The sequence below is a fragment of the Aphis gossypii genome, chromosome 2, assembly GCF_020184175.1.
Source record: "Aphis gossypii isolate Hap1 chromosome 2, ASM2018417v2, whole genome shotgun sequence".
Taxonomy (NCBI): Eukaryota; Metazoa; Arthropoda; class Insecta; order Hemiptera; family Aphididae; genus Aphis; species Aphis gossypii.
Window position 1 is genome coordinate 46,841,393 of NC_065531.1, and position 17,104 is coordinate 46,858,496.

Genomic DNA, 17,104 nt, shown 5'->3' on the forward strand with positions numbered 1-17,104 from the left:
TCTAAAAACTATCAAAAATACTTTAATAATGACTATTCAACTCTATTATGTCGTTAAAAAATGATCCACATTTTATTGACACGCAAGATAGAGGAAAACAATGATTAACTTTTTTTAGTTTAGTACTATTGTTTACTTTTTTACAATTAAATCATTGTGAGTGTTTTCATCCATTGAACTCCATATGTTTACCATAAACTATAAATAGTTCTATAATTTCATCTCGCATGTATGCTTATTAAAAAAATGTGTCATTTCTTATGAATGACTACCTCTTTTCCATTTTTCAGAATTGGAGATTCAAACAAATCAAACATATTTAACATTTCTGTTGTTAGATAGTAAATAATAACGTGGTTAACTGGTAAAGTAAAAGTTAATTAACGTGTGCAGTCCAGCAGTCCCAGGACGGAACATAAAAATTATAATAATTATGTAGACGTATTATTTAATTGTTTATTTATGCGCGGGAATTGGCCATAGAACATCTTTGGACCCAGACACTGATAACCATTATCTAGACTTAGGAAAAACCGTTATTTTATTCTTCAACGGTTTTCTTTTATGTACATTGTTGAATAATTCTCCCCAATCCTACTCCCTTAAATCACCCCTTGACATACCGATAGACCCCCTCGGTTTTTGGCGCTCTATTTCTCACTTACCGTTTGTCCGTCTCTTGGTTATGGTCCTGTAGGTAGTACGTTATACAGATATAGTGAGCGGTTCGTGCTACTGCAAACTTGACGGTTAATTTTTTTGTTTGTTTCCTATAAACAATTATTGTATATTTGAATTTCAACATTTTGTTTTAAGTCCCATTTTATTTTTCTATATATATTTTATTTATATCTGATTTACCTACTATCGGTGCAGCTCAATTATGTCGTTTGTGAAGAGCAAAATTAAGCGGTTTAACGAAGTCTCAAGTAAGTAACAATATTTACTCTACAGCATGATTAACTAACTTGGGTTAGTTTATCATGCTCTACACTCTACGGTACGTCAATAATCTGTTCTCAGTAACTATAACAATAATAATGAACGCACACTAGAAAATTGATGTAAATTTACGGTATTATACAAATTGCAGATGTTATTAATTAGATTCCTTGCTTAAGGTTTTTTGGAAATAGATTTTAGTTTTTGAATTGTGTATAATATTTATTACAATTTTAATTTATCAAGTTAGTTAGCTTATATCATTTAGGTCATAACTCATAAATTACTTAAGTACCTACCTACTTGATTTTAGTATGTGAAAATAAGTTTGTACATTCAGGCTGATTATGAGATACATTTAGGCTTCTATGGCTGATTATGAGAGTGTTGCTAATTTTTTTGTATTTAAATCACATTATTATTTTTTTTTTTTAATGATCCAGGGTAGCAAACTCTTAAATACTGCCATGAGTATATTTATATTTTATGATAATTTGTTTGTATAAATTAGGTATAATTATGTATAAAACCAAATATCCATAATAGCATAGGTTATAGAACACTAATTTCAGAAAGATTCCTACTTACTAATTAACTGTTACATCCATTACACATCTTAGTAATATCCGAGGTAATATCACATATATTTTTAGTTATCTGTTTTATATTTTGTTATAGACAGTTACAACAATCTTGTTAAACTTTTTTTTTATCTTTCTCAAGTTTTTAATATTTTGTTGTTTCCTTTAAAGGCAAATAAAAACTAAAGTAATAGTCTTGTCCCTACAGTATTTGGCTCCATAATATTATAATATTTGTATTATGTATCAACTATAGTCTGTTTTGTTTTAAATACAGTAGAACCCTTTTAATTCGTCACTTTTGAGAATGGGGTTATAGTCAGGACGCAAAAAAGGTTAAATTATCAAAATATACAGAAAAGTGTTTTTTATACCTATATTAAATAATAAGTATTAAAAATTTAAATGTAAGGATTATACAAATGTATTTTTAGTATTCATATCAATAGTACTATGGTCGGATCAACCGTGAGTGGATGAGAGAAATTCTTCTGTACTTGTAACCAGTATTATATTTTATATTAACCCAACATATTATGTTTAGTAGGCTAATTCTTTTGTCTTAAAATTCTTCAATAACATGACAATAAAAAAAAAAAAAATGATTAAATAAGAAAATACTTTGTAAATAATAAATAATAAATCCTCTTGTAAATAGATTTACCTATTGTTAATAATTTGTTTTCAAATATATATTTATAAAATATTTTTGTTCTTTTTAGGTTGTGCACCACCTCCTGGAACATATGATCCAAAAAGTCCTTGTCCAAAAGTTATTAAAGGTTCAAAATTTAACAAAGCAGAGAGATTTAAAGAACCTTCTGTCCCACAAGTAAGTACAATTTATTAATTTTGTATTGTTATTTGTTGGATATTATATAATTAGTATTAAGAATCAGGCCAATGTATGATCTATTAACAAATTTGGAGTTTAACCAATTATTATTTATAAAACATTACTTTATATAGGTAGTAATGTATTTACCAAAATGTTGCCTGTTTAATTAATACTTTTAAAGTTTTCTTTAAATCTAATAAAAATGTTTAAATATTTTATTTTTTTTATAGGATTACACAATCATCACTATTCTTTTAGTTGACTGTTATAATGGGGAGGCATCATAAACTTTTATGTTGTATTTGATCTTGACTAACTTCTCAATGATTTTATGATTATTGTTTGCTTATTAGTTCCAGTATTTAAACTCATAACATTTTCTGTATGATTCATAACTAGGTAAATATATCTTTCAATTTTCAGAGTACTTTATTGTGCTTGTCTTTGAGGACTGTAAGTTATTGTTTCAATTTCTACTTCTTTTTCTACAGTTGAACCGAAAATTTGTCGATCTCTTTTTCCTACAATGAATTATCAACATTCAGTTTTGTTTTTATGATTACAAGAATACCAAAATTCTCCCATTTGTCTTATACTCAATTTCCATAATTCCTTTTGGAATTTTCTACCAGAACTTTATTTTAGGTATCCTATTTGAAATAAGTGAATGTAAATAATTACTGGATAATATTTTAAGAGTAAAATACATAATAAATACCTATGATTATAAATATAGTAGAATCTCGATTAACTGTCACTATCGGGGCAGGGACAATGACAGTTAATCAAATAGACAGTTAACACAAATGCAAAAATACAAAACATCATTTTTTAATAAATGTATATATTTTACAAACGTCAATTATGGACAAAAATAATACCATACTAAAAAAATTCTATTCAATTTGTTCGTTATCGCGTTTATTGCATTGATATTATACATTTTTTTATATCTGCTTGAGGTCGTCACGATAAATTTATTGCCATCGCATCATTAATTTTTTTTTTGACGGTGGATAATGGATAATAGAGAGTGAAGGTTAAACGAGTTTCTAATGTAATTATATAATCATTCATTATTATAAAATTAATACAGTATTTTTACTTAATTGTACAAAAAGTGAAAAATCCAAATTCACTAAATATTTTCTATTATCGTAGTATTAAATCATAAATAAAGCACTTATCGTTTATAATTTAATAAAGTAATAAAAACTATTTGTTGATTAAAGTTCTTCAATTATATCATTCTTGAGTACTCAAGTTTTTATATTATATATAATCAGGTTTAAAATAGATAAATGTAATAATTATTATATTCTTTTTTAAGTATAATATAGTTTATACTGTATTACTTTACTGCATAACTATTATATCATTAATTTTATATTTTAGACTGCTAAAAAAGTAGCAAAAGTACAGTCAACGTTGAAAACCGCATCAAATTTCAGGTATAGTAGGATAATTATTGTGTAATTATTTTATTCATTAATATTTACAGTAGAATCTTAGTAATCCGATAGATATCAGACCACGCTACTCTTGGAGGGAAATTAGGGGTTAAGGGTTCACGTAAAAATGCATTTTTACTAATTGAATCTTACGTTTTTGTTCATATAAAAAAATGAATAACCTTATTGTATTTTATTATAACATATAAATATAAATAATACATATTTTATTATTTACTGTGTTTAATAAATTTTTTTATGGGACAAGTTTAAAAAAATTATCAATTTGTTTTTGTTTTTTTGTTTATTATAATAATTTTATGGTTATTGGACAGACAGTTGATTACCAAGATTCTACTGTACTTACCTGATTTTTTTTGGTAAAAAAAATTCTTCTTAGTAAAAATATATTAATTTAAATTATTTTATTATTATTTTTTAACTTTGTTTTTATTTTAATTATAGTTCTCAAAGTTCAGTTTATACAGAATGTTCTAAAAAATCTAACAAAACCATAGATTCTAATTCAACAAGAATTGGTTCGACAAAAATAAGAGCTAAACGTCTTTTAGAATTAAAAAAATTAGATTCTAACCTTACTAAAGCTCTTGTTGACATTGAAAAACTAGATAATTCTAAAAGTACAACAGATACATGTAAAGACTATATTAATACATGTCGCAGTGCTTGCTCAGAGGCATTGGAAAATCGTGTGTGTAGAATGGTCATTGAAAATTCTCAAGCTGCTTTGTATGCAGTTTGTGACCGTTTACGTGAAACATACAAACATAATGAAATTTTACAAAATGAAACTGCACGTTTACGAGAAGAAATTGGTGAAAAAAAGTCTTTTGAAGAATTAGCAGCTGATCAAATTGCTGTTGTTGAACGTAAACTTACTGAAAAAGTTAATGATTATATGAAGATTTCTGAGACAGTTAAAGATAATTGTTTAGCTAAAATGAGATATATTCTGGTAGCTCTGGATGAACTAGAATCTATGGTTGATGGTGAAGCAAAAGAAATTATTCATAAATTAAAGTTGGATATTGAAAATACAGATCCAGAAGGTCCTAATTACAAACAGCTTTTAGAGAAATATGAAAAGTATACATTTTATTTATTATATTAATCAATAAATATGAAATAAATTTTTATATTTTTGTCTTAGAACGCTAAACAGAAACATTCAACTTGAAGAAATTGCTAAAAAATATGACGATTTAGAAAGAAAAATAATTGATTTGACAAATGTAAGTTTGAATAAATTGTTTTTAAAAAACTACTTTTTTGAATTTTTTTTCAAACAAAAAAATAACATTTTTTTTTATGGATAATTTAAAATATAACTTAATAACAAGAGAAATTTTAATTTTTGAAATGAATAATTATACTTTTAATTTTTTACAGGAAAAGAATGCTATGGCAGCTAAATTACAAAATAATAAACTTAAGACAACTGGCTTATCAAAGAACCGTTTAGATGCTTTGGCCACACCTCGCAGACGTGTCGATGCTGAGAATATTGCCCCAAAAAATAAAACTTATGTACTTAAGAGTAATACATTAATTAACACTGTAAAACCAGTTGCTCAGTCTTCTCCATTGAGAGAAATGAACTGGTAATTAAAATATTTATGTATTTTTTTTTTATTTCATTGTATTTTTCTTTTTTTATTGATTAATCTGTCCACCAAATGTTTTATGACTCAATATTTTACTTCTAAGTTTTTATGTATATTTTTTTACACTATTATAGTATAAACTTAATATTTGACTGATAATAAATTGATTAATATTTATGTATTTATATTTTATGAACTACAATATCCAGTTTAATATTAGTATTATTAGAATACCAACATTTATTTTGTATTAAATAAAAACAAAAACTAAATCAATTGAACAACAAATTTTATTCATTTATAATATACATATATATATATTTTTTTTTTTGATTGGATTTTAAACCAAATCCTTTGTATTTAAAAGCTATTTAAGTTTTCTATCATTAATTTTGTTTAAAATATTTTTGGAAATAAAATAATATTTTCAATAAATAAAACATGGAACTGTTATTATATTAATAATACATATTTAATAATTTTACAATATTATGTACATATAGTAATAATAATAATAAAAAAAGAAAAAAAAATGCAAACACTTCAAGTATGAAGAGATGCAAAACAAAAACTTGTACATCAGTCATATTTGTTTTAGCAAAACAAATTAGCGAGAATTATATGGAAAAGGAATCAAACAATACAATTTATTTAATAAATATTATATTCCAACTAGTTGAGCGTTCCGCGGCAACAATGGGTACCACACAGACATGGTATTTTGTTTTCTTCAAGTGGGAATTTATAATCATAAGTTATTTCCTCATTTACACCGATTGGTTGCTTGCTATATATGACAATTTTCTTTTGTCCATCAATTTGAATTATCTTGGCATAACAATTGGGCTGCAATTAAAAAATATAAATCTAAAATAATTTTCTCAAGGTTTCCTTGAAATATAAATAGTCCTTTTTAATTTTGTTATATTCTTGGATAATGAAAGGTTTTAAAATATAAAGTTCAAATGATAAGAAGGTTATTACTTTAAATTTTCTTCCCGACATACACATTAGATACCAAACTTTCATTCAGTAACCAATATTGTAATGTTAGCTTTAATATTACAATATAATGATTTATTAAACACAAAAAGGTACAGTTAAAGAATATTATTTAAGGAACTCGTAAGCTTTTATAGATATTTAAAACAACTTAAGAGCACTTTAAAATTAAAATTTGCAGATGAGTAAGAGAGAGTACTCTGACATCATAATCAATGAAATATATAATAATTGGTTTTACACTTACATGAAGATAAAAATTAAGATTTTTTCCAGAAGCTATATTATTAGGAATTTCAAGAACCAGAAAATAGTTAAAAGCTGAAAAATGTCACTAAATTCTATAGGTTAAACATATGCATTAAAAATGATATTTGCATATGAATAATCTAATAATGCGTCTTTGTATCTTAAGTTTTAGTTTTTAAAAGTTACACAAGATTGTGCCAATGCAAGCAATACATACAGTATACAAATTAGCTTTATGATATGTGGTAATACAACATGGATTGTTAATTTGGGAGAGGGGGTTAGGTTAGGTTTCATGCGCTGAAACCACTATTAATGCATCAGAAAATAATTTGAATATGTAAACAAAAATCTTCTTTTAAAAATATGTTTTTATTCTTTTTTTTGCATGTTTTTACTGCATATTTAGCAATATTTAAGGTCATATTATAGCGCATATTTATGCAATCTTAAGTTCCAATCCTGATTATTATTATTAAATATGTATACCTAAAATAAAATTTTTAAAAAGACACCACATTATATTATTTTTGGTTTAAATGTTGCACTTCAAAAAATGCATTATTTTAACTAATATGATGAGTTTTCTTAAGAGGAAAAATTCATTTTATGGTTCTAATAAATTAAAATTTAGTGTATTATACACAATATAATATAATATGAAGTTTATATACTATTAAAAATACTCACATTACAACTGTGATTAATGAATCTGGCCAGATTACCACATTTAGTAGCATCAATGATGGTATCCAAATCTATTCTAAACAGATATGAACTACCTATGCCAGTAGCTTCATATTGTCGCTCGCGTAGATCAGCAACTACAGGGCGAACCATTTGCCCTACATACTCAATAACCATTTCATCAGCTGCAATAGACTCCATAGCAAACAAACCCCAATCATGTATAGCAGACTTTCCAAATTTCAATTGTTTTTTACGGAACTTTAACACATTGAATTTGAGCAAATCACTGTCTGAAGTAGCTCCAAAAGCGGTTAATAATCTTCTTTGGTTACTACGTGCTTCACGAGAAAGAGCTAACATTTTTCCAGTAGATTCTTTAACACGCTTAAGTTCTGTGATACGGTTCAATTGAGCAATTGTATGTCCAAAATGGTACTAAAATACAAAAAATTATAAGATTGTATAGGTTAACTTAAGAATGTTTATAAATTGAATACTTAAAAGCACAGTGAAAGTACATTGATACATACACTGTTTAAATTACATAATAAATGTAATAAATATAGCTGAAAGTAATATTTACCTTATGGTTGGCTTTTTGTTTACTGTCTACTTTATAATAACCTTCTGTTCTACCACAACCTGTATCATGAACTTTCCATTCATCTTTTTTCTTTTTCCGTGGAAGCTGATTTGGTACTGCTGTCAGTGTTTATAAATTAAAGAAAATCTAAAACTTTTTTGATAAAATAACTACTAATTAAAATTTAACTAATTTAGTATATTAGTAATTTTAGATTTTTGTTTTATCTTAGTATTTTATGAAAAGACAATAATGTGATTTTAAATTAAATTAATTTTATAACTATACTTAATATGAATTTCACTCCACTATCACAGACAACAGGCATATATAGGCACAGTCTCTATAGGCTTGAGTCTAGAGCGAAAAAATTTAGAGAAAAACATTTAGTTTTGAAAATAATTAATTTTTAAATTGAAAAAAAAATATAACGTACATTTTAATTTTCATTAATTATGCATCTTTTTTTTTTATAAAAGATAATAATATAACAAATTGTATATTCAAATACGTTATATAAATAAATTTAGAAGGGATAGGCAGTAAATAAGAAAGTGCCTATACGCAGTAAAACCCTAAATACCACACTGAAGGTACAGATAAATTCATGAAATTATCTAATATAATACTATAAAAAACTAGAAGATAAATAAAATAATTATCACATCAGTGTCATTAACACAAAAATACACCTTAGATTAAATAAAAAAACTATGCCTCACCAAGAATAAGCAGCACATAATTACTTTTTTTAAAAAAAAAATACAAATTAATGCTAAATTAAAAATTATAATTATAACATTATTAAAAGGATATTTGGATGGCTGACCCAATGTGTTTCATTCATCCAGTACTGTACATTCTCATCAGACAACAGGTTATCATAGCTTTGTTTTAAATAATTAATATCTTCCATATCAATACCCTTAGTAAGAAACTCAAATAATACAGTTGCTTCTTGAACCATATCTCTTTTATTAAAATATTTAGTCTTAATTTGATTATCACAATGTTTTTGTACAATTAACTGATCACTGTTTTCTTGTTTATTATTATCTCTGACAGTTAATGGATGTTTTATTTTTTTTGGTAAAACTTCTTGTATTTTAGGTTCATTTATTACTGGTTGAGTTTTTGAACTTGTAGATTTATCATTTATGTCAACTTCAGTTTCCCAATCAGATATAGGAGGAGGACTGTAAACTTGTTGAGGCATACAGTATGAGTGGTCGGAAAATACTCCACTTGGGGTTTCTTCAGTAGGGGTTGTTTCTCCATTAAGTAAACGTTTTTTAGGTTCAACTAGTGTATCTAAATGCTCATCTTCAATCTTTCGTTTTACAGCTTTATCAACACGCTTATACTTCACAAATGATCCTTCTTCATCAGAACTAGGTAAATTATCAATTTCCATAGGAGTTTCATAACCAGTAGGAGTGAGCTCCCTAAAAATATATTAAATAAAATATATATTAAAATCTTATAAAGCATAGTTCACATAGTAAATTTGACTTTTTGAATATCTAATGAAATTTTCCTACCTGACCCTATCAAAATCTTCCATTGTCATAGTTTTACATAATTTTTTTAATTTATTTTGCCAGACAAATCCATCAGATGAACCCTCATTACTGGAGCTATCATTACTAGATTCTTCCTCAGAAGAACTATGGACTGACGGTTCAGAAGTAGAAGTATTACTATCACTGTCAAACAAGTCTCTTCCCAATCGTTTTCGTTCCGCAAATGTAGGTCTAGTAACTTCATCATCATCAATCTTGAAATAAATAAATAAATAAACAAATAAACAAATCTTCAATAAATCAACTAAACTTACATCTTTGGCTTCATTATCTGAAGTTATAACCATTTCTTCTTGGTCACTTCCGTAATCTTGTTGTTCATTGGTTTTTTTTGGAGAGGGTTCTTTCTTTTTTCTCTAAAAATTCCAATAAATTAATTTTTAATTAATAAGAATATATACCTAAGCAATTTAAGTATTTTAGCTTAAACTAATGTAAATTTTGTATATTGGAGACCTAAATGTTTACAAAATAATTTGAGATTTTGAAAAATTTGAAATTGAAGCCTCATTAAAGATTAACTTTTATTTATAATAATTCTCATAAGCAAAACCTGATGAGGAACCTAGAATAAGATTTTCAAATTTTAGGTTAGAAAATTAAAATTTAATGGTTTTTATAACTATAGTAGTTTGCAAATTCTCGTAATTTAGACAAATATGTAAACTTAAAATGTTTACCTACTAGAAACTTGTAGCTATGTAATTTTTTAATTTGAGTGAGAGAAACTTTTTTTTCAATTTAGTTTTAATTATAAAAATTTTCTTGTACATGTTATTCGATGCCAACATCAGATATGCTCCAACATGTGACAAGTTACATGGGAAAGTTTTATAATTCTAAAATATTAGCATGACTTGTAGCCTAATAAGTCAATATTATGATGTTGGCATTGAACACATTACATTTTTCTATAAATCATTCAATTTTAATATCTAACCTTTCTTCTATTACTTTTTTTCGATAACACATCGTTTAAAACAAAATTGGACACATGACCTAAGTTATTTAAAATATAAATGTATATAAATATAATCCTCCAACACTACAGTTAGGCTGAAGTTATCTTACATAATGGTCTTTAATACCACAATATTTAGTTTTATTATAAACTCACAACAAATATAACCATTGTTTTTAACCTTCATTCGCTCTCCCACTTTAAATTAACATTTCAAAATTTCGAATTCAGTCATTATCTAACAGAAGGGAATATAATTTGAGAATTTGTGTTACCTCGATCATTTATCAGTATTTTAATAAAAAATTAGCATAAAATGTCAAAAAGACAACCAATCTGCCTTCTTAGCAAGAAGATGAAAGTTAATTTAAAGATTTTAAATTATCTTATTTATATGAAATATAAATTAGTTAATAATAACAATAAAAAATTACTTACACGGAAAGATGGCATTTTAGGAATAGCTGCTCGGAATCCTAAACCTAATCCACTTAGAGCCAACGTTTCTAAGCCTTCTGTTCCAGCTTCCAAGATAGTATTAAGGTTAGGAGCTGGTTGTGCAGGTTTAGGCTCTTCGTTAGTCACATTAGAAGACTTTAAATATTTTAAAAAATGTCAATAACATCAAAAACAAATTTAAATAAATAAAATTTACTTTTGACTGTCTTTCTGCTTCTTCCCACCACTTATCCATAGCATTAAAAGCCACAGCTGTCCCCATTTTCTTCATAAGATCACGTTTAATAATAACTCTCAACTCATATAATACAGCATTCATTAAACTCCTAAAATAAAAATGTATAATTCTATAAATAAAATGGATTTTGTAATAAATTAGTAATACATACTTTCTAAGTTCTGCGGGTAAATTTTTATTTTCATGTCTATCACGTGGTAGTTCTGGTTCATAAAATTCGGCTCTAGGTAACGGAGGACCATATGGATAATTAGGAGGGTATGGAAAATATTGATAGCCATAATGACTGTTAAATTGAGTTGGATAATAATATCCTTGAGGGGGATAATTTGGCAATGGAGGATATTGAGGTGGTATATTAGGATCATTTTCAACAATTTTCTCATCACGGGATGACAAACTAGATAAACTCATTGCATCATCAGGAGTATTTCCTTTAGGACTTGATCCTAACATGAATTCATCATCACTGGAGCTGATATCACTGTGCAGAGAATCATGCATATTCTTACTGATAACTATAACCAAATACAAATACTTATTATTTTTTTGTAACAGATAATAATCAATTAATCTTTTGACATTACCATTTCTTATTGAATTATTTAAGAAGCTTTTTGCTTCTAATTTTTCCTTTTCTTTAGTAATTTTTAATCGCTCAGCTGCAGTTTCAAAACATTGGAGATAAATATCTTTTGATAAGAAAGGTGACGGAGGATTAGAAAGTGGAGGAAATATCTCTTCATCGTTGCTAACTTTTTCTTCATCTAAATCAGATTGATTGTCATTATCTCCTGGTGGTGGAGGCAGATTTAGAATAATATCATCATCAATGGTATCTTCCACAATGTCAGCAACTTCATCAGGATCTTTTTTCACTATGGATAAAAATGCAGGTTCTACACTAGCACCTTGTGAAGACATACCACTAAGCAGCATTTCAATTCTTGTATCTAAATCCAATTTTGATTGTGCTTCAGAGTCTAATTTAGAGGCTGGTGCTGGTGCAGGTACTGGTATTGGTGCTGGTGCTGAGGGTAAAGGTGGCGCTATAGGACTAGATTCTCCCCACCAATGATTATTTGGTACTGGAGGAACATTGCAAGGGTATCTTAAAATAAAAAATAATAACAATGAACACCATTTAAAAATAATTTATGATTTTAATAGTAATAAATAAATTATATTTTATACTATATACCTATTAAAAGAATAGGGAGGATAAGTCCCATTGTATGCAGGAGTACCACTCATACTGTTATATCCACTGCTATAACTTTGTTCTGATGGAAGATCACTAGTGGCCGGAGAAGGGGTAGTATAATCATAACTATAATTTTTGTAATTATCTGATTTGGGTGGCAATGATGATTTAGCTTCAGTCGGAGGTTTAACAGAAGATTCTTCTTTGGTTTTACACATTTTAACTGACCGTCGATCTCGATTGGAAACAATAGGTGGTTTGTTTTTAGGTACTTCCAATGGAGGTTTTGGTTTTTCTTCAACCATCTTATCAAACATTAATTTACATTCTGTAGCTGTATAATGTATAAATAATTTAATCATTAAAATGTTTACAAATTTAAAATATTAAATAGATTTTTACCAAAAGGATCCAAAAAAACATTGACAACTTTTCCCATCACAGATGTATCATTTAATCTTTGAACACAATATCTAGCTGATGATGCTTCTTCAAAAATAATTTTAGCCAAGCCCAAATGTTTTTTTGTGACTGGATGGTAGAATATTTGTAACAAATCTATTTTTCCAAATTTCACTACCTACAAATAGTAAAAATAAACATATAATGCAACAATAAAAATGTAAACCATAACATTATTTACATTTATTATATTTTAAGGGTATATTGGTCTAACAAAAAAACTTATTTTAATTATTTTTAATTTACCTAAAAACCATAATATAAATATTAAAATTATGTCAATGAGCAATATATTTATAAATACAAAAATAAACTTAAACTAATAATAACAAAATTATTTTAATACAAATTTGTATTACACAGTAGAACCTCGATTTACCATATCTCAATTAACCATTCTTTCTCTTCTAAAAATTTGTAAATACCAAAAGTTAAGAATAGGTATGCAAGCAATACATAATTGTTTATTGTACATAGGTTAAGAATGTTAAAATTAATAATTTAATTAAACCATATGTAGACTGTATTATAAAATTTATTTAATAGGGTTATAAATAATATTAATAACCTATTTCATATTTTAAGCCCTGATATAACTTTATAATAAGATAATGTTCACACCCTTATTATACACATAATATTGTTAAATAAATACATAAAGTCTTGATTAACCGTGTTTTCATTTATACAAATGACTCTTTCTACCATTAATCCAGGTAATTAAGGTTTTACAATAATTACTTTTGATATAACACAATTTATTACATAAAGTTCTTGAGTAAATTCACTTACCAAATCAGTCAAAAACACTTTATCAATATTATCATTTAAATTGGAGAAGGTAACTTCAACTTCAGGACGTCGACCAATGTAATTTCTATCAAGCTAAAAAAAAAAAAAATAGTATAAAAATGTAATATTATTTATTTGTTTATTTGTATTATATATAAAATCTTATTTTCTAATAAATATATAACATGAATTTCAATACATATATTACTGTCATTATTGGTAAATCAAGAAATAACGGTAATGACTAGGTTTTGTTAGCAATGCCGGTGCACACTAGTCACTGTGGCCAATCGATGAATATTTCTGTAATTAGTCGATAAGTTAATATTATTTATTGGTATTTTCTAAGCTGGGTCTCTTGATTTATTAACTAACTTTTTTTCTACCATTTAATGCTTAGAAATATTTAGAAAATGTTTAAAAATAATTAAAACATCAAACAGAAAACTAAGTTATAGACATGAAGACTATTTCTCAATACCAATCCCTGATATTGATAAAGCTTAAGGATTATCTCGGGATTTATAAGCTATTTTTACCGATATTTAAGATAACTTGTACAAATTATATGTGATTAAATTTTAAAATGAGAAAATAGTTCCTTAAAAGTTTAAAACACAGATACATATTAGTAGAAATAGTTCTGTGACAAAAATTTTCTCGATCTGATTGCAATAAATTCAGCATAAGAATAGGGAATTATTCTTTGAGAAACTGTTGACCTTAACAGTATAGCTGGGAGTCAAGGATATAAGTTAAAATTTTCATAGTGCAATGAAATGTCAAAATAATCAAAGTTCTTGATGAATAACAAAAAAATTAACTAATTCTAAGTACCATTTTATGAATATAAATAAAAATAATATATTTTTATGGTAATAATACATGGTTTTGTCAATTTATAAAATCTAGGCAATGTCAGCATTGCCCAATTAAATTAGTCATTTCCTAATGGCTGATTTCCAATATTGACAGTAACATGTACATGAAATTTATATAACCAGATGTATTTCTATAGATAGTTAAAATTATCATAACTGTTGTTAGATATATTTAAACTTTGTACATTTGAATCTGTCTTAAAATCTAAAAATTATGCATATAATTGAATATGTTGTCAATTATTTGTTTATTATCTATAATAAATGTAATAGGTACCTATTTAAATAACAACAGTTAAAATTTGTTTTCATGCCATCAATAATTATATTATTACATTTCTATTAAAAATTGAATCAGTTATCCAAAAACAAAATCTAATAATTAAGTAAAAAAGTATATGTTGTACGTCATTAGTAAATTTATTTGACCAAACATTTGTGAATTTGATTTAATAATGTAATAAATAAAAAGAATTTAACAAATTACAAAAACATTAAATTTGGTATAACAGAGGATATAAATACATTTTCAATTAAATACACATTTAATGAAAAGTTAAATATAATTTTATTTATAATAATATATATTATTATGTTTCTGTATTGTAGTATAAATTTTTTTTAAAACAAATAATTTTTAATTTTATACCTAGTTGAATTATATTAATTTAATGAGAAATTATCAAATTTATTATAAACAGACATAAATAGTAGCGATGCATTGTTATATTATGTGCATAGCTAATACAATTAGTATTATATGTATTACTTTATTAGGTACTTAGGTACATATTATAATATTACTATATTGTGGTAAATGGTTATCAACTATTCTAACCTTTCTTTATCATGTTTCACTTCCATTCATTTTTATTAATTAAAAATAAAACATGTGTTTATCTGATAAAAGAAATTTTAGAATAAGAATTTAAACATTATAAGATTATTCTACAGTTTTATCTAGTTTTCTCTACTCTTTTACATAAAAAATAATTAAGTAAATAGCTAGAAAAACGTTTTAATTCAGTCTCTTAATTGATGACCTAGCGTATTTTTTCAAAACATTTGTTGTCTCAAAAAATTGTTCAAATATATTTTTGCTCACTTTTTTTCATTCAAAATTAATTAGAAGACTGTACACAGGTACCTTTATAATATTATGTAGATGGACCATTAAGAAAAATAAATATTTTCAAATCTATTTTACATATTTTTGTTTATAGAATATTTTTATAGTATTTAGGTAGGTATTACCCAATTATGAATTTTTAGAAAAATAAATACAAGGAGACACAATATATTATTAGGATTTATAAAATTTAATAGGTAGATTAAATTTATGATTAAAAATACATACCTTAAATTTAGGTACTGTCAATTCAATGGGTAAACTAATAGTTTTAATTAATGATTTCCGTGGATCTTCAAGGGTCAATTCTGGATACGAGGGATCTACGACACCATCATAGCGATATACTTTAGTGACCGCTTTGGTAAGAAATGGATCAGCTATAAGTTTCCAATTCCGTTCTTTAGGCTTTTCAATAATTGGTACAGATGGTGGCGGTGGTGGCGGTGGTGGTGGCGGCGGCGGCGGAGTAGTTGGTCTTCTGGAAGGTTGATGATACATTGGAGAAGGAGGTTTCTCAACTCTTGTTGGTGGAATCCTATTATACTCATATTCGCTATCTTCATCGCTACTTCTGTGGTTGTGATGTCGCTGGTGAGCTCTATGCGATTCATACTCCTCTTCATCATACCTATAATGATGGTGACGGTGTCGATGTTTGTGGTGCTTGTTATGGTGACGGGAGTCATGATGTCTTGAACTATATTTACGGTACGATTCCATTTCATTTTGTCGATCTAAATAAAGAAAAATTTATAATGAGCTATTTTATAAGATTGTTATATAGTTAACAGAAAAAACACACATTCTTTTCATGATAATCAAATTTCCATATACTGTTGATTCGGAATAGCAGTTACTATATCCTGAATTGTGACTATAATATTGAGTATAATCTTATACATATAGTGAACAAGTATAAATAAACGGCTTGAATATCTGATAAAAATATTTATTAAACAAATGATATCTCTCGTTCGAGTAGTATAATATTGTAACAGTCAATAAAATGTAATTTAAGAACCGACTACGTTAGTACTAGGTAATACATATTGAATCAGACGATAAAAATGAAAAATTACCGACTCGCGGGTAATAGACGTATGTATTAACCACGAAAATAATATAGTAATATAGTATGAGTATATTAACTATAGCGAGCGTACTACCTACTATCGAGACTCGGCTACTCGAGAGAAACTAATACTAAATTCAGAATTTATATCAGTCGCGGACTCCGACGACCGACAACACATACATGTCTAATCAAAAATCTACAAAGGTATAAGCATAAACATTGACAGTGCTTTTGCTTTACGGCCGTGTATAGAACAATAACACTGTTTTGTTGCACGCACTGTTAACAGTGATGCTCCGGCTTCCGTACCCCTGTACCCGTCCACTTATGAGTATATTATGAATATTATATACATA

The 17,104-nt window shown here is 26.4% G+C and overlaps 2 protein-coding genes across 2 annotated transcripts; one reads left to right on the forward strand and one right to left on the reverse strand.

Moving 5' to 3' along the window:
• The first annotated feature begins 494 nt into the window (after positions 1 to 494).
• LOC114125479 (hyaluronan mediated motility receptor-like) lies at positions 495 to 5,614 on the forward strand. The gene is made up of 6 exons (XM_027989147.2): positions 495 to 929; positions 2,246 to 2,355; positions 3,757 to 3,812; positions 4,278 to 4,919; positions 4,984 to 5,065; positions 5,223 to 5,614. Exons 1-6 carry the CDS (start codon positions 884 to 886, stop codon positions 5,436 to 5,438), a joined length of 1,152 nt encoding a protein of 383 aa, XP_027844948.1. The 5' UTR covers positions 495 to 883; the 3' UTR covers positions 5,439 to 5,614.
• A 95-nt stretch (positions 5,615 to 5,709) lies between these two features.
• LOC114125480 (histone-lysine N-methyltransferase SETD1B-A) lies at positions 5,710 to 16,906 on the reverse strand. Its single transcript, XM_027989148.2, has 15 exons — positions 16,476 to 16,906; positions 15,899 to 16,407; positions 13,661 to 13,753; positions 12,809 to 12,986; positions 12,404 to 12,740; positions 11,790 to 12,313; positions 11,354 to 11,720; positions 11,161 to 11,290; positions 10,944 to 11,099; positions 9,799 to 9,900; positions 9,503 to 9,738; positions 8,778 to 9,406; positions 7,962 to 8,086; positions 7,379 to 7,813; positions 5,710 to 6,283 (listed from the first exon to the last, which is right to left on the reverse strand). The coding sequence occupies exons 2-15, from the start codon at positions 16,391 to 16,393 to the stop codon at positions 6,110 to 6,112; spliced, it is 3,981 nt and encodes a 1,326-aa protein (XP_027844949.2). The 5' UTR covers positions 16,394 to 16,407; positions 16,476 to 16,906; the 3' UTR covers positions 5,710 to 6,109.
• Between the last annotated feature and the right edge of the window lie 198 nt (positions 16,907 to 17,104).

Excerpts from the sequence above, each read along its gene's own strand:
- LOC114125479 (XM_027989147.2), top strand. The coding sequence starts at position 884 with ATGTCGTTTGTGAAGAGCAAAATTAAGCGGTTTAACGAAGTCTCAA. Across the intron at positions 930-2,245 it reads GCGGTTTAACGAAGTCTCAA|GTTGTGCACCACCTCCTGGA; the intron begins GTAAGTAACAAT and ends TGTTCTTTTTAG. Across the intron at positions 4,920-4,983 it reads CTTTTAGAGAAATATGAAAA|AACGCTAAACAGAAACATTC; the intron begins GTATACATTTTA and ends TTTTTGTCTTAG.
- LOC114125480 (XM_027989148.2), bottom strand. The coding sequence starts at position 16,393 with ATGGAATCGTACCGTAAATATAGTTCAAGACATCATGACTCCCGTCAC. Across the intron at positions 12,314-12,403 it reads CCTCCCTATTCTTTTAATAG|ATACCCTTGCAATGTTCCTC; the intron begins GTATATAGTATA and ends TTTTATTTTAAG. Across the intron at positions 9,739-9,798 it reads CAGATAATGAAGCCAAAGAT|ATTGATGATGATGAAGTTAC; the intron begins GTAAGTTTAGTT and ends ATTTATTTCAAG.